This window comes from Anguilla rostrata, chromosome 12 (assembly GCF_018555375.3).
Source record: "Anguilla rostrata isolate EN2019 chromosome 12, ASM1855537v3, whole genome shotgun sequence".
Taxonomy (NCBI): Eukaryota; Metazoa; Chordata; class Actinopteri; order Anguilliformes; family Anguillidae; genus Anguilla; species Anguilla rostrata.
The window spans coordinates 41,321,530-41,339,142 of NC_057944.1; the positions used below are offsets into that span (position 1 = coordinate 41,321,530).

Below are 17,613 nucleotides of genomic sequence, written 5' to 3' on the forward strand. Positions count from 1 at the left end.
CCGTAAGGTGATATCGGGTAATACCGCAAGAGAAAACTGCAGTGAAGTCTGCAGTCATTTCTCTGAGTACAGCGGTGGTGCTGACTTGTTTAAAAATATGTTTTATGCAAATTCTCCTCTTTTTCTCGCGTGGTTTGAGCTCCGCTGGCCTGCGCAGTGCGCTCGCAGTCCGCCATCACCGAGCAGAACCAGCGGGGCAGAGCTGCGAGTGGAGACGATAACAGCCCGGAGAGGGACGTAGACCCACGGAGTGGTTCTCCCACCTCCACGCTTCCTTAAAATATTATTTCATGTTAATATAGAGACGACAGACTAACTAAACATGTCTAACCTCAGCAAAGGGGGCACCAAGAAGGACACCAAAATGAGGATACGGGCTTTTCCTGTGAGTTCCGGCCGCAGACAGGACGCTTGTTTCGGCAACCGAGGCCATTCTAGTACCGAGGATTTGATCAGAACACCCCGTATAATAGGCCTGTAATACTGTAAACAATCTGTAAAATATGAATACGCATTGTAATTGGAAATATACTTGAATTTATTTTTATTTGTCACGTGCATTTTTACAAAAACTAGAAGCCTGTAAAACCTTAGCAGGTAAACACAGTGTTGTTTGGCTCGTTAGCGGTTAGCGTAGCTAACTTACTCGGCTTGCCACTCAACTGGCTAATTAGCTTAGCTAGCTTACTTTTGCGAACCAATTGCCAGTTGACAGTGTTATTTTTGTAGCTAGCATTGCTGGCCCTCTATTGACACCTGTTTGCTTGTGGTCAGAAACCTGTGCTGAGTTTGTTTGGTCGATCAGCGGATGGATAGGCGATCCTGAGCTTTTCAGTGTTTCAAATATGTCAGTATGGCTAATTAGCTACGCTAGCTACATGCTACAATGACTTTAGCTACAACCGTGGCAGCATTATAGCTTAGCTAATGTAAGCTAGCTGATTCCCATTCGACCAGTGCTAAATTAATGTTAGCCAAGTATGCCAAGATACGTCTCAATAACAACGTAACACAATGGTGTTGACAATAATATTGTCGTCTTATGTTGTAAATAGCACTACAGACAATTGGTTAGACTTTATTTTAAACAAAAATATGGTTGGGGTGCTTAGCAGCTGACAATTACTGCGAATAGCGTGCCACATCGCCGCGAATTATGGGCGAATATAACGTTACTTAGCGATGAACCCAACTTATATAGCACTGGCCATCGCTGCATCACAAAATGCATTTTACACGTTAAAGCAACGTTAAGATAACATTATCTACCTCACTCCAAAACTAGCTAGCTTGGTTAGTTAGCGCTAGCTAGGTAACTAAACTCTCATGAGATAACAGATTTTTATAGTTAGAACTTGGGCAAGTGCTGATGTATAACTAAGCAGGTAAAGTTAACTGTACAGGCGTTAATACTGGCGCGGATGTGTGACTTATCCATCTGCGCTAACTAAACGGCTGTAACGTTAGTTTGATGGAACCGGGCTAGCCGGTTAAACTGCTGTCTTGGGAGTAAAATGTAACTCCAGATGAAAGAGCCCGGCGATACGTTTCGGGTGATATTTTATTGCTTTGTCCAGCATTGTCAGTTCAGTGTGTGACAACGATTCAAAATTAAAACGAATTTACTGGAGCAGTAAGTTAGGCTACTTGTGTGTACTTAAGCAATTTGTCAGATAGACATTTTTCATCTTTATTACTGACTCTTTGGAGTTACATTTTTACTAATGTGTATAACTACGTCCATACAGTATTTAACGTAACTTTATCATTACCAGCTACTTAACAGACATACACTGCACCATTAAGCCAGATTTATTACTTAGGGGCGACATAGCTCAGGAGGTAAGACCGATTGTCTGGCAGTCGCTGGGTTGCCGGTTCAAACCCCGCCCTGGGCATGTCGAAGTGTCCTTGAGCAAGACACCTAACCCCTAACTGCTCTGGCGAATGAGAGGCATCAATTGTAAAGCGCTTTGGATAAAAGCGCTATATAAATGCAGTCCATTTACCATTTACTTAATATTTAATATTTATAATATATATAATATTTTAATTGCCAGACATGTAGCTTTGTGTCCTTTTACACGCTATTACGCTCTCCAGCCAGAACCTCTGAGGTGTTAACACACATTGTAGCATCTTGCAGAAGGTGACCTGTGTAAGTCAATGTGTGGTACAGACATATTCAGTAATTTAGGACACTTAAAAAGTGTACATATTAGCTACTTTAATTAGGCTTGACTGGCCTTAATTTAAAATTGGATCCTTACATGTTTTTCTTTACATTTTGACATTTATGTGTCAGCATGATATTACAGTCAGGTGCCCTTGATATATTAACTTTGGAACAAAGATAAATTGATCATGAAATTTGCCAGCCTTCATTAAAATTTTAGTCTCTCTACCCTCTTCATTTGTCATTTGAATCTAAACTCGCACTTCCAGAGACAATATGCTTTTAAAAGCAGTCTGAGTTGTTAAAATGGCCACATGTAATTTGTTTGTTTTGTGCTGTTCTGTTGAAATGAGTTCCTGTTTGTTTTTTGCCTGGTGGGTAGGTCCGTGTTTGTCTGTGTGTATTGTTTATTGCCATGTCGGTTTGTAAAATTACAGGGCAGTTAGTACAGTGAGTAACACACTCAAGATCCCCATTTTAGAGTCTGCAGGATGTCGCCCCTACATGGATTCGGTTTGGATTTGACTCCTGTAGCAGCAGTGTGTGTGAGGCTGTAGCAGCACAGTGTGTGTGAGGCTGTAGCAGCACAGTGTGTGTGTGTGAAGCTGTAGCAGCACAGTGTGTGTGAGGCTGTAGCTGCACAGTGTGTGTGAGGCTGTGGCGTGGTGTGTGAGAGGCCGTAGCAGCACAGTGTGTGTGAGGCTGTAGCGCGGTGTGTGAGAGGCTGTAGCAGCACTGTGTGTGTGGCTGTACCAGTGTGTGTGTGAGGCTGTAGTGCGGTGTGTGTGAGGCTGTAGCAGCAGTGTGTGTGTGAGGCTGTAGCAGCACAATGTGTGTGAGGCTGTAGCAGCAGTGTGTGAGGCTGTAGCAGCACAGTGTGTGTGTGGCTGTAGAAGTGTGTGTGTGAGGCTGTAGCAGCAGTGTGTGTGTGAGGCTGTAGCAGCACAATGTGTGTGAGGCTGTAGCAGCAGTGTGTGAGGCTGTAGCAGCAGTGTGTGTGAGGCTGTAGCAGCACAATGTGTGTGAGGCTGTAGCACAGTGTGTGTGAGGCTGTAGCAGCACAGTGTGTGTGAGGCTGTAGCGTGGTGTGTGAGAGGCTGTAGCAGCACAGTGTGTGTGTGGCTGTAGCAGCAGTGTGTGAGGCTGTAGCAGCAGTGTGTGTGTGAGGCTGTAGCGTGGTGTGTGAGAGGCTGTAGCAGCACAGTGTGTGTGTGGCTGTAGCAGCAGTGTGTGAGGCTGTAGCAGCAGTGTGTGTGTGAGGCTGTAGTCTTCCTGCCACATTAGACTGGCTGTTGGAGGCCCAGGGTTTATGGCTGAAAGGCTGACTCCTCCACCCTCTTATTTAATACAGATTATTTCACAATCCTTCAGCTGCTGCTTAATTACATGCTGCAACTTGAGCGCTAATATGAGCACATTGTACATTCCTATGCTTGTATCATTAATGGCAACTATTTCCATGCTACTAAGATCAGTCTGGGCCATTGCTGCGCATTGCACACTGGTTCCCTTTCCCCTTCACCAGCCCTAATGACACACTTGCCTTGTTTCATCAGAGAAGTGATGGTTTGCGTACGGTATGTTCCTGTGGATGGCCTGAACTTTCACCAGTGGCCTGTCATTCAGCCTCTAAAACATTGGATAGTTTGTGGCATTTAAAGAGAAATATACAGTGGAAAACTCGCTCGGTGTTCTGGCCTATCAGGGATGGGTTTGTGTGTCATTTTCGACACTGCTGTCAGGACGTTTCAGTAATGAGAGGTGTCTGTGAGGGGGACCCTGTGCTGTAGAAGGTGATGCGTTAAAGCGAGCTCCTAGCTCCCTGTGGTCATTGGAGTCGTGGCTCTTTTGGAGGACTGGGGTTTTTTTGACTGGAGGAAGACGTTGTGGAGGTTGAAATGTCAGTCTCCCCTGGTTCATTAAACAGTGTGTTTTGCACTGAGCTCAGTGCTCCAGCGTTGCTTATTTTGGACCAGTCCCTGTGAAGTTGTCCGGGTAAGGAGCCTTTCTCTATAGTCTGACTGCCCTCAAGGCTGAGCACCTATTTAGTCCTCTTATTTAGCTGGCCTGAAGCGCCTTGGGAATCTTCCTTTTGATACTAGGGGTGCTGACCCCAGTGTCCTGGCTAAATTCCCACGTAGGCCAGCTTTGTGCATCTGTCCATCTAGTCATGCCCTACATCTGATTGGCTGCTCATTCCCTTGCATTCCCCACCCACTTTGAATCTCAGCGTTATCACTGCCAAAGGGAACTGAGCTCTTGGTGGGATGCTTAGCTTCAGCAGGAGCAGGGTGCATGGTGGGATGCTTAGCTTCAGCCATTCAGCAGGAGCAGGGTGCATGGTGGGATGCTTTGCTTCAGCCATTCAGCAGGAGCAAGATGCATGGTGGGATGCTTTGCTTCAGCAGGAGCAGGGTGCATGGTGGGATGCTTAGCGTCAGCAGGAGCAGGGTGCATGGTGGGATGCTTAGCTTCAGCAGGAGCAGGGTGCATGGTGGCACGCTTAGCGTCAGCAGGAGCGGGGTGAATGGTGGGATGCTTAGCTTCAGCCATTCAGCAGGAGCAGAGTGCATGGTGGGATGCTTTGCATCAGCGGGAGCAGGGTGCATGATGGGATGGGTGCTGGCTTGGGCCCTCTTACAACACGCCTGGAGAATAGCTGCCTAAATCAGTCAAACTCAGTTCAGTTCCTTTCAGTTTTATTTGCATGGGACTTTTTCAAAGGGTATTGTCACAGAGAGGCTCTACAGAGCTCAGGGCCTGAACCCCCCCAGAGCAGGCCTGGGGTGACAGGGCAGAGAAAACTCTGGTAACAGGAAGAAACCCCAAGCTGAACCTGACTCAGTGGGGGGCCCATCTGCCTCTGGCTGGCACCAGTTAACTGGGGAAAGGCTGATTACAAAATACATGTATAATAAACAGAAGAATGACAGTAAATAAATGTCTAAGTTCTCCAATAGTTATATTGCCTTTGTTTCTACTTACTGGTGACTCTGAATGGGAGTCCGTCTGTCTGTCTGAGCTGGGATGGAGCTATGGGCGTGTAACAGGGAAAGGTTTCCCGGGCACTATCAGGTCCTGGGGGCCCCTAGACTTTGTGTGTGTGTGTGAGTGAGTGTGTGAGTGAGTGGGCGAGCAAGCTGCTTCTGTTCTCTGTTCAGTTTCATGTGACTGTCTTTAGGAAGGAGAGGTGGTGAGGTCATGTGACTGTCCTTAGGGCAAAGTGGGGAGGTCATGTGACCGTGTGCTTAGGGAGAGGTGGAGAGGTCATGTGACTGTCCTTAGGAGGAGAGGTGGAAAGGTCATGTCATTGTCCTTAGGAGGAGAGGTGGAGAGGTCATGTGACTGTCTTTAGGAGAGGTAGAGGTCATGTGACTGTCCGTAGGAAGACAGGTGGAGAGGTCATGTGACTGTCCTTAGGAGGAGAGGTCATGTGACTGTCCTTAGGAGGAGAGGTGGAGAGGTCATGTGACTGTCTTTAGGAGAGGTAGAGGTCATGTGACTGTCCGTAGGTGGAGAGGTCATGTGACTGTCCTTAGGTGGAAAGGTTCTCTCAGTCACCTCTCTGCTCTTGCTGTACTGGGTGTTTTTGTGCATCTTATAATGTAAAGTGGGGTTTGAGCTGCTCTCATGCCTAGTTTGTATTCTGGCCTGTGGCTTCAGAATGGGCTGGCTGGGGTCGGGCTGGGGGGGTGGAAGATGTGAATGAATTTTTTATTATTCCAGGTTTTTTTGTTTTGACTCAGATCAGGTTTTTGCGGGCTGTCGAATCCCTTTCAGCTGGAAATGGAGCCATTCAGCAGGGAAATGGTGTCGGGCGCTTGCTGCAGTTTTTTTCTGAACGGGGTGCTGCTTCCCTGTGACTGAGTGGGGTCAGGCAGAGCTGGCTCTCAGGAATGAATCATGCAGCGTGTTGAGGTGTTCAGCTCGTTTGTCGCATGAGCCTCCTGCTCTCTGCTGGTTCCCTGTCTTTACAGTTCAGCAGCGATGTGTAGATAAATCACAGTGTGACCTGGGCCTGAGGTCAGCCTGTGGTCTGTCTGATCTGTACCTGGCCTAGAGTCAGTCTGATCTGTGCCTCTTTTCCTCAGTCTGTGATTGTTTCCTCAGTCTGTGATCGTTTCCCCGGCCTGTGATCGTTTCCCCGGTCTGTGATCGTTTCCTCGTTCTGTGATCGTTTCTTCGGTCTGTGATCGTTTCCTCGGTCTGTGATCGTTTCCTCGGTCTGTGATCGTTTCCTCGGTCTGTGATCGTTTCCCCGGCCTGTGATCGTTTCCTCGGTCTGTGATCGTTTCCTCGTTCTGTGATCGTTTCCCCGGCCTGTGATCGTTTCCTCAGTCTGTGATCGTTTCCCTGGTCTGTGATCATTTCCTCAGTCTGTGATCGTTTCCCCGGCCTGTGATCGTTTCCTCAGTCTGTGATCGTTTCCTCAGTCTGTGATCGTTTCCCCGGCCTGTGATCGTTTCCTCAGTCTGTGATCGTTTCCCCGGTCTGTGATCGTTTCCCTGGTCTGTGATCGTTTCCTCAGTCTGTGATCGTTTCCCCGGCCTGTGATCGTTTCCTCGTTCTGTGATCGTTTCCTCGTTCTGTGATCGTTTCCCTGGTCTGTGATCGTTTCCTCAGTCTGTGATCGTTTCCCCGGCCTGTGATCGTTTCCCCGGCCTGTGATCGTTTCCCCGGCCTGTGATCGTTTCCTCAGTCTGTGATCGTTTCCCCGGCCTGTGATCGTTTCCTCAGTCTGTGATCGTTTCCCCGGCCTGTGATCGTTTCCTCAGTCTGTGATCATTTCCTCGGTCTGTGATCGTTTCCTCGTTCTGTGATCGTTTCCTCAGTCTGTGATCGTTTCCCCGGTCTGTGATCGTTTCCCTGGTCTGTGACACTCTCTGGCTTGTGTTCACTGCAGATGACCATGGATGAGAAGTATGTGAACAACATCTGGGACCTTCTGAAGAACGCCATCCAGGAGATCCAGCGCAAGAACAACAGCGGGCTGAGCTTTGAGGAGCTGTACAGGAACGCCTACACCATGGTTCTGCACAAGCACGGCGAGAAACTCTACACAGGCCTGAGAGAAGTGGTTACAGAGCACCTAATCAACAAAGTAGGACCGCTTTACACTCACACACACGTGCATGCACACACACAAACACACACGCACACAGACACAAACACACTCAGATGCACACACACAAACACATGCAGATGCACACACACACACACACACACACACACACACAGATTTAGATCACATAATTCAGAATATTCTAAAACATGGAACCATTTCACTTTATGGTCCCATCTCCCTCCTTAAAGTTGTGTGGAAAATTAACATTGAGTGCTTGTGAGCAGTAGTCCCTGAAAGTTTGTAAAGCGTCTGTCTAAATACTAAATTTAGAAATGCACCTATTGCTTACAGTTTTTATTTTACTAATATTTATAGTTTATTTTGTCTAATATTTTTTCTTGTGATTCCAGATATAAAGAATAATGTATTTTTGTTAGCGGTCATGCGTGTTTGGCGAGACTCTTTGGTATTGGGGGTGCTCAGAATGAGTATAATAGACTCCCTCATGCCTTCTTTATATTTCCAAACACTTCCCCAGTAACTTAGACATTTATATTAGAAAGACCAGTGCACAGCTGCAGTTCTGCTAGTGAGCTGAACCAGAACCAGACTCAGTTCTGCTGTAGAGCTGAACCAGAACCAGACTCAGTTCTGCTATAGAGCTGAACCAGAACCAGACTCAGTTCTGCTGTAGAGCTGAACCAGAACCAGACTCAGTTCTGCTGGAGAGCTGAACCAGAACCAGACTCACTTCTGCTGTAGAGCTGAACCAGAACCAGACTCACTTCTGCTGTAGAGCTTAACCGGGCTCAGTTCTGTGGATGCTGATAATCATGACTTGTTAGAGTTTCACAAGTTTTTTAAACATTCTGTGCTTTTCTCCATAGGTACGAGAAGACGTACTTAATTCTTTAAATAATAATTTTTTGCAAACGTTGAACCAAGCGTGGAATGACCACCAGACTGCCATGGTCATGATCAGAGACATTCTGATGTACATGGTGAGCTAGTAGTGTTCAAGTCTCAGTCTCCATCTTCAGTACCTGTGTGTGCATGTGTCTGCGCACGTTTGTGTGAGCTGTGTGTAGTGGTGGTGTCCGGTGGCTGGTTCTGAGTGTGAGCTGTGTGTAGTGGTGGTGTCCGGTGGCTGGTTCTGAGTGTGAGCTTGTGTGTGTCCGTGGTGGTTGAGTGTAGCTGTGTGAGTGTCGGTGGCTGGTTCTGAGTGTGAGCTGTGTGTAGTGGTGGTGTCCGTTGGCTGGTTCTGAGTGTGAGCTGTGTGTAGTGGTGGTGTCCGGTGGCTGGTTCTGAGTGTGAGCTGTGTGTAGTGGTGGTGTCCGGTGGCTGGTTCTGAGTGTGAGCTGTGTGTAGTGTCCGGTGGCTGGTTCTGAGTGTGAGCTGTGTGTAGTGGTGGGCCGGTGGATCTGGTGTGAGCTGTGAGTCGTGAGACTGTGTGTAGTGTGGTCTGAGTGGCTGGTGAGTGTCGTGGCTGGCTGTTCTGAGTGTGATCTGTGTGTAGTGGTGGTGTCCGGTGGCTGGTTCTGAGTGTGAGCTGTGTGTAGTGTCCGGTGGCGCTGGCTGGTTCTGAGTGTGATCTGTGTGTAGTGGTGGTGTCCGGTGGCTGGTTCTGAGTGTGAGCTGTGTGTAGTGTCCGGTGGCTGGTTCTGAGTGTGAGCTGTGTGTAGTGTCCGGTGGCTGGTTCTGAGTGTGAGCTGTGTGTAGTGGTGGTGTCCGGTGGCTGGTTCTGAGTGTGAGCTGTGTGTAGTGTCCGGTGGCTGGTTCTGAGTGTGAGCTGTGTGTAGTGTCCGGTGGCTGGTTCTGAGTGTGAGCTGTGTGTAGTGTCCGGTGGCTGGTTCTGAGTGTGAGCTGTGTGTAGTGGTGGTGTCCGGTGGCGCTGGCTGGTTCTGATCGTCTGTTGGGCCTCTCAGGACCGGGTTTACGTGCAGCAGAATAACGTGGAGAACGTGTACAATCTGGGCCTCATCATCTTCAGAGACCAGGTGGTGCGTTATGGCTGCATAAGAGACCACCTGCGGCTCACCCTGCTCGACATGATCGCCCGCGAGAGGAAGGGAGAGGTGGTGGACAGGTACGGCCCTCTAACAGGAAACAGGAAACTGCCCTGTAACTGGAAACAGGAAGATGTCCTGTGTGCAGGAAACAGGAAATTGCCCTGTGTATATGAAACAGGAAACTGCCCTGTGTGTAGGAAACGGGAAACTGTCATGTGTGCAGGAAACAGGAAATTTCCCTGTGTGCAGGGAACAGGAAACTTCCCTGCATGGCTTGAAACAGGGAATGGCACTGCATGGCAGCAAGTGGGAAACATAAAATACATTAGATATTACATTACATTAGAGATACATTACTCTGGAAAATGAACTTGGCCTGGTTCTGCTTTGGCCAGATGTCTGTAGGAGTGATCCATGAATGTGTAGTAATGAGGATTTAGGAAAGTAATCTGCTCTTTCCCCTGCGTTGTGCTGGATTTAGGGGAGCCATTCGGAACGCCTGCCAGATGCTCATGATTCTGGGGCTCGAGGGCCGGTCAGTGTATGAAGAGGATTTTGAGGCCCCGTTTTTAGAAATGTCTGCTGAATTTTTCCAGGTTTGTGCTTCCCCCCCGTCTCATAGTCATCGATCATAAATGCATCTCATCGACTTGTGACTGCTCTACTCTACTCGACGACACAAACGGGCACAATCTCGCGTCTGCTTTCAGATGGAAAGTCAGAAGTTTTTGGCAGAAAACAGCGCCAGTGTTTACATTAAGAAGGTGGAGGCCAGGATTAATGAAGAGATGGAGCGCGTGATGCACTGCCTGGACAAGTCGACGGAGGAGCCCATCGTGAAGGTGGTGGAGCGGGAGCTCATCTCCAAACACATGAAGACCATAGTGGAGATGGAGAACTCCGGCCTCGTGCACATGCTGAAGAACGGAAAGACTGAAGGTATTCCACTCTCAGCATTCATTAGTTTCATTTCACTTTTGCTTTCTCAAACGGTTGTGTTGACCTTTCGCCCTTGTGCCGTGTGTTGCAGATCTGGCCTGTATGTACAAGCTGTTCAGCCGCGTGCCCAATGGCCTGAAGACCATGTGTGAGTGCATGAGCTCGTACCTGCGGGAGCAGGGCAAGGCCCTAGTGTCCGAGGAGGGCGAGGGCAAGAACCCTGTGGATTACATCCAGGTCAGTCTCTCAGGAAGTGACATCACAGTGTGTACGGTTGAGTGGGGTCAATCCAATTAAGAATTGAGCTGAATTAATACTTTCTGACTAATACTGGCTTACGCCATATTGATCTGGTAATACTAGTTTTTTAAAACTGTCATGTTTCTCATTATTAAGATAATTTCTGCCTTACAGCTGCTCTTGAAACATGCTGTATGTACACCTCATACTCAGTTTATGCGCTGGTTCTTGCTCTCTTTCTGCTACACTAAAGCGTCTTTGTGACCGTTCTCTGTAAAAAACGCTGTACAAATGAAATAGATTTGATTAGATTATACTAAAGTACTTTCCTGTAGTATTCTCTTGTGAACGGGAAGGGGTGGGGATGTGCGTTCGTCCCTCTCACGGTCTCTCTCTGTCCCTCGCAGGGGCTGCTGGACCTGAAGAGCCGTTTCGACCGCTTCCTGCAGGAGTCCTTCAACAATGATCGGCTGTTCAAGCAGACCATCGCCGGGGACTTTGAGTACTTCCTCAACCTGAACTCACGCTCGCCTGAGTACCTCTCGCTCTTCATCGATGACAAGCTGAAGAAGGGAGTCAAAGGGGTGAGTGACCAGTCCTGTCAGTGTGAGGCCCTGAGCCTGTCAGTCACTCTGTGTCAGTCACTCTCTCTGTCAGTCACTCAGTATTTCAGTTACTCTGTGTCAATCACTCTGTCAGTCATTCTATCTGTCAGTCACTCAGTATGCCAGTCACTATCTGTCAGTCACTCAGTATGCCAGTCACTATCTGTCAGTCACTCAGTATGCCAGTCACTATCTGTCAGTCACTCAATATGTCAGTCACTATCTGTCAGTCAGTCTATCTTTCAGTCGCTCAATCTGTCAATCACTCAGTATGTCAGTCACTCTGTCAGTCAGTCAGCAAATCCATTTTTGTTTTGGATGTATTTACAGATTTCCAGAAAAAAATCCTTTAAGTAATGGAGCGGCTGTATTGGTGTTTTATTGGGTGACCTGGGCATATGGAGGATGGTGTTAGTTTATAGGGGTGTGTAGTTTGCATATGTGGAGGTGGAGTTTGGCTATGGGGGGTGGAGTTGGTGTATGAGGGGTGGGACTTGGGTATGGGGGGAAGGGAGTTGGTGTATGAGAGGGTGGATTTGGTGTTTGAGGGGGTGTATTTGCTGTTTGAGGAGGTGTAGTTAGTGTATGAGAGAGGGTGGAGTTGGTGTTTGAGGGGGTGTAGTTTCTGTTTGAGGAGGTGTAGTTGGTGTTTGAGGGGTGTAGTTGCTGTTTGAGGAGGTGTATTTGGTGTATGAGAGGGTACAGTTGGTGTTTGAGGGGTTAGATTTGGTGTTTGACAGGGTGTAGTTGGTGTTTGAGGAGGTGTAGTTGGTGTTTGAGAGGGTAGAGTTGGTGTTTGAGGGGGTAGAGTTGGTGTTTGAGGGGGTAGAGTTGGTGTTTGAGAGGGTGTAGTTGGTGTTTGAGAGGGTAGAGTTGGTGTTTGATGGGGTAGAATTGGTGTTTGAGAGGGTGTAGTTGGTGTTTGAGAGGGTAGAGTTGGTGTTGAGAGGGTAGAGTTGGTGTTTGAGGGGGTAGAGTTGGTGTTTGAGAGGGTGTAGTTGGTGTTTGAAAGGGTAGTGTTGGTGTTTGAGAGGGTGTAGTTGGTGTTTGATGGGGTAGAGTTGGTGTTTGAGAGGGTAGAGTTGGTGTTTGAGAGGGTAGAGTTGGTGTTTGAGAGGGTAGAGTTGGTGTTTGAGGGTGTAGAGTTGGTGTTTGAGAGGGTGTAGTTGGTGTTTGAGATTAACATTCTCCTGTCCCCTGTGTGTAGCTGACGGAGCAGGAGGTGGAGTCGATTCTGGACAAGGCCATGGTGCTGTTCCGCTTCATGCAGGAGAAAGACGTGTTTGAGCGCTACTACAAGCAGCATCTCGCTCGACGGTTGCTCACCAACAAGAGCGTGTCGGACGACTCGGAGAAGAACATGATCTCCAAACTGAAGGTGGGAGGAGGGGGTCCTCCTGCTGTGACCTGATTCATTCTGAAGCAGCTGTAGTTACGTTATGCTCGGACGCACACAGCTGTGTGATTTGATGGAGTTTGTGGGGTGTATGGGATTTGGAGGGTACGCTCAGGTCTGGTGTCGCTGACCTCACGTTTGCCTGTTTTTGCTCTGAACAGACGGAGTGTGGCTGTCAGTTCACCTCTAAACTGGAAGGAATGTTCCGGGACATGAGCATCTCAAACACAACCATGGATGAGTTCCGCCAGCACCTACAGTCCACTGGGGTAAGACTCCCAAACAGGACATGTGAGGTCAGCCAGGTGTGGTAGTATGATCAGCCAGCTGTGATGTGTGATCAGCCAGGTGTGGTGTGTGATCAGCCAGGTGTGATATTGTGTGATTAGCCAAGTGTTGCGTGTGATCAGTCAGGTGTGATATTGTGTGATCAGCCAGGTGCAATATTGTGTGATCAGCCAAGTTTTGGATCGTCAGGTGTGATATTGTGTGATCAGCCAAGTGTGGTGTGTGATCAGCCAGGTGTGATATTGTGTGATCAGCCAGGTATGATGTGTGATCAGCCAGGTGTGATATTGTGTGATCAGCCAGGTGCAATATTGTGTGATCAGCCAAGTGTGGTGTGTGATCAGTCAGGTGTGATATTGTGTGATCAGCCAGGTATGATGTGTGATCACCCAGGTATGATATTGTGTGATCAGCCAGGTGTGATGATATGTGATCAGCCAAGTGTGATATTGTGTGATCAGCCAGGTGTGATATTGTGTGATCAGCCAGGTATGATATTGTGTGATCAGCCAGGTATGATATTGTGTGATCAGCCAAGTGTGGTGTGTGATCAGCCAGGTGTGATATTGTGTGATCAGCCAGGTATGATATTGTGTGATCAGCCAGGTGCTGTGTGTGATCAGCCAGGTGCGATGTGTGATCAGCCAGGTGCGATGTGTGATCAGCCAGGTGTGATGTGTAGTCAGCCTGGTGTGGTTTGATCAGCCAGGTGTCCTGTATGATCAGCCAGGTATGGTGTGTGATCAGCCAGGTGTGGTGTGTGATATCTGATGTGCTTCCGCAGCTGTCTTTGGGAGGAGTAGACCTGACAGTAAGAGTGCTCACCACAGGTTACTGGCCCACTCAGTCAGCCACGCCCAAGTGTAACATCCCCCCCTCTCCCCGCCACGCCTTCGAGGTCTTCAGGAGGTACGCACTGCACACGATGACCACGGCCGTCTCTGTCTCTGTGCCCGTTTCTGTCTCTGTGCCCGTCTCTGTGCTCATTTCTATCTCTGTGCCCGTCTCCATATCTCTGTCTCTGTGCCCGTCTCTGTCTCTCTGCCCATCTCTGTGCCCGTCTCTGTCTCTCTGGCCATCTCTATCTCTGTGCTCATCTAATTTCTCTGAAATGGGAAAAGATGGTTTGGTGTCTGCAGCACGTGTTGGGGTCAGATCCATCGCATACTCAGGGAGTCCCTTATTTATGAAAAAGCTGCTGTCTTTATTTGCTCCATGATCTGCAGCCATCATTAGTCACAATATTAACACGGATGACTGATTTAAGCTGTCATAGAGTCTGGTGTGACTGCTTTTCTAATCTGTCTAAGGAGTTCAACTTCTACACTCTGCTGTGGCAGCTGTTACCACTGTCTTCAGCTTCTGCTGTTTGACTCTGGGTCATGTGTGCTGGGTTACTCAGTTATGTTTTGTAGGTGTATTTTGGGTTGTGTGTGTACGTTGCTGTCTTCTATGCTGCCGGTGGGTGCTGGGTCATGTATGCAGGGTTACTCTGTTCAGTGTTGCGTGTTTGCTGGGTTCCTTTATTTTGTGTTGCAGGTGTGTTCAGAGTTACTCTGTACTCTGTTGTGGGTGTGTGCTGGGTTACAGTGTTCAGTGTGGGGTCGTGTGTCCTGGGTTCCTTTATTCTGTGTTGTGGTGTGCTGGGTTACATTGTTCAGTGTTGGGTCGTGTGTGTTGGGTAAATGCTCTGTTGATTGGCTGCAGGTTTTACTTGGCGAAGCACAGCGGAAGGCAGCTGACCCTGCAACACCACATGGGCTCCGCAGACCTGAACGCCACTTTCTACGGGCCCATTAAAAAGGTAGGCACAGCCGTGTGGTGGGGCCCATTACTGCGTGGTGGGGCCCATTAGAAAGGTAGGCACAGCCGCGTGGTGGGGCCCATTACTGCGTGGTGGGGCCCATTAGAAAAGTAGGCACAGCCACGTGGTGGGGCCCATTACTGCGTGGTGGGGCCCATTATTGCTTGGGGAGGTCCATTACTGCGTGCTGGGGCCCATTAAAAAGGTAGGCACAGCTGCGCAGTGGGACCCATTACTGCGTGGTGGTGCCCATTAAAAAGGTAAGCACAGCCACGCGGTGGGTCCCATTACTCCATGGTGGGGTCCATTACTGCGTGGTGGGGCCCATTACTACGCGGTGGGGCCCATTAAAAAGGCAGATGCAGCGACGCGGTGGGGCCCATTACTGCGTGGTGGGGCCCATTAGAAAGGTAGGCATAGCTGCGCAGTGGGGCCCATTACTGCATGTTGGGCCCCATTAAAAAGGTAGGCGCAGGGTTGGATTGGTTTAAAACTCCACACATACAGCATTTAACTGTTCTGTGTAAAATTCAGACTGGACAGTCTACTCCTGTCCTGCAGCACTCTGGGTGGGGTGGCAGTCAGAGACGGGGAAGGGTAGCTGGCCGACGGTCACTGACAGGTGGGTGTGGTCTCTGCTGTCTTCCTGCAGGAGGACGGCTCAGAGGTGGGAGTGGGCGGGGCCCAGGTAACAGGCTCCAACACCAGGAAGCACATACTGCAGGTGTCCACCTTCCAGATGACCATACTCATGCTCTTCAACAACAGAGAAAAGTCCACCTTCGAGGTACAGCGCTCACAACGAGCCTGGATCAGCTAGTCTGTTACAGCCTCGAGTCTAACTCTGACTCTCTGGATTTCTGTGTGTCTCTGGTCTGTCTCCAACTCTCTGATTCTGTGTCTCTGAATCTGTGTGTCTCTGAATGGTTCTAACTCTCTGTTACTCTGTCTCACTCTGTGTGTGTGACTCTGTGTCTGTGCCTCTGTGTCTCTTGACTCGGTGTCTGTGACTGTGTGTCTGTCCCTCTGTGTCTGTGACTCTGACTCTGTCTCGGACGGTGCTGTCCTGATGCTGTTCTGCAGGAGATCCAGCAGGAGACGGACATCCCCGAGCGGGAGCTGGTGCGGGCGCTGCAGTCGCTGGCCTGTGGCAAAACCACCCAGCGCGTCCTCACCAAGGAGCCCAAGTCCAAGGAGATCGAGAACGGCCACGTCTTCACCGTCAACGACCAGTTCACCTCCAAACTGCACCGAGTCAAGATCCAGACCGGTGCGTCCGACGCCCCCTCTGAGCCCGGCGCTGCCTGCTGCGGCCGCTCACGTGTGTGCTGTGTGGGGGTTATGTGAGCGCCTAATCTGGTCCTGTGCTGTCCTCCTAGTCGCTGCCAAACAGGGGGAATCGGACCCCGAGCGGAAGGAGACGCGGCAGAAGGTGGATGACGACAGGAAGCACGAGATCGAGGCGGCCATCGTCCGCATCATGAAGTCCAGGAAGAAGATGCAGCACAATGTGCTGGTGGCAGAGGTATGAGAAACGGAGCAGTAGGCCGGCTGGGTCTCTCGTGCAGCACAGTAGGCCGGCTGGGTCTCTCGTGCAGCACAGTAGGCCGGCTGGGTCTCTCGTGCAGCACAGTAGGCCGGCTGGGTCTCTCGTGCAGCACAGTAGGCCGGCTGGGTCTCTCGTGCAGCACAGTAGGCCGGCTGGTTGTGCAGCTCAGTAGCCGGCTCTCGTGCAGCGCAGTAGGCCGGCTGGGTCTCTCGTGCAGCACAGTAGGCCGGCTGGGTCTCTCGTGCAGCACAGTAGGCCGGCTGGGTCTCTCGTGCAGCACAGTAGGCCGGCTGGGTCTCTCGTGTAGCGGTGCCTGTAGGCCTGCTGTCTGAACGCACTCTCTTGTCTCCCAGGTGACCCAGCAGCTGCGGGCGAGGTTCCTGCCCAGCCCGGTGGTGATTAAGAAGCGCATCGAAGGACTGATTGAGAGGGAATATTTGGCACGAACACCCGAGGATCGCAAAGTGTACACTTATGTGGCGTAAACGAGTGCCGTGGGAAGAACACACTTCTGGACTATGTTATGCGCATGAACTTGGAAGTTCCTTTTAACTATGAATACTGGGAAACTGATTTTTACCTCCATAACGAAATAGAAAATAACACAAAAAAATCCATTAAATGTTGACAGTGTTTAAAATGGGCCTCTTCTCCGTGTGAGAGTTCCAGTGCGGATGGATCCCGCTGTTCTGCTCCTGCACACACCGCCTCTCAACACGCCGCGCAGAAAGGTGACCGTGGCACATAATCGTTTGCAAACCTGTTCAGAAAGGAAAAGAAATAAAACATCAGCTCAGGCGGGTTGCACATAGAAAGTTCCTCTGTCCCCAGTTTTTAATGTTGCTGTACGTGTTATGTTAGTGTTTTGTGGCGCCATGCTGGTTGTACAGGTTGTCTGACACAATTGGTCTTTAATTCTGCTTTGAGGGTTAATCCCAAGTTTAAAATATAAATATATTTTTATTGCTGGTTTGCAGAGTGATGGCAGTGGCTTGAGAGCATGCTATATTTTCTAGAATGGAGCAATTCACACAAGCTCTAAGTTTTTTTTTTTTGTTTTTTTTTTTTGAGGGTGTGGGTACTATTGTAAAATGATCATCCCGATAAATATTTTTTTAATATTAGGTCCTTCCAATTAGAGTTCACACTGGGGTTAGGGTTCTCCTGGCATTTTAGAAGGAACCAAATGAACATGTTTTAATGTGTATAAAGTGTAAAATAATAATTACTGTTCTCACTGTGCAGACTGTACAGGGCCTTGTTTTCATCATATTAAATGTAGAAAAAGAAAATAAAAAATAAATGCTGTTACTGTTTTATTTTACCGTTTGTCTCTGAACCTCAGCCTATCAGAGGAAGCACAGTCAGTGATGTGTTCGCTGAGATACTTCTCTCCACCACGGTAGAGCGTGATGACGTGTAAAACACAGCAAGTGCTCGCTGAGCGTTGGTTTCTTGAGTTTGTACTGACTGATTCCTGAAATCATGAAACACATTTCCTTAAAGATTCAATACCAGTTGAACTGCTGATGGTGGAAAGTC

The 17,613-nt window shown here is 49.0% G+C and overlaps 1 protein-coding gene across 1 annotated transcript; it reads left to right on the plus strand.

Moving 5' to 3' along the window:
• The first annotated feature begins 152 nt into the window (after positions 1–152).
• On the plus strand, positions 153–17,390 carry cul3b (cullin 3b). The gene is made up of 16 exons (XM_064303338.1): positions 153–385; positions 7,080–7,277; positions 8,129–8,242; positions 9,167–9,327; positions 9,732–9,846; positions 9,961–10,189; positions 10,281–10,426; positions 10,837–11,013; positions 12,242–12,412; positions 12,592–12,699; positions 13,503–13,627; positions 14,426–14,522; positions 15,175–15,309; positions 15,606–15,792; positions 15,902–16,047; positions 16,425–17,390. The coding sequence occupies exons 1-16, from the start codon at positions 323–325 to the stop codon at positions 16,554–16,556; spliced, it is 2,304 nt and encodes a 767-aa protein (XP_064159408.1). The 5' UTR covers positions 153–322; the 3' UTR covers positions 16,557–17,390.
• The last annotated feature ends 223 nt before the right edge of the window (positions 17,391–17,613 follow it).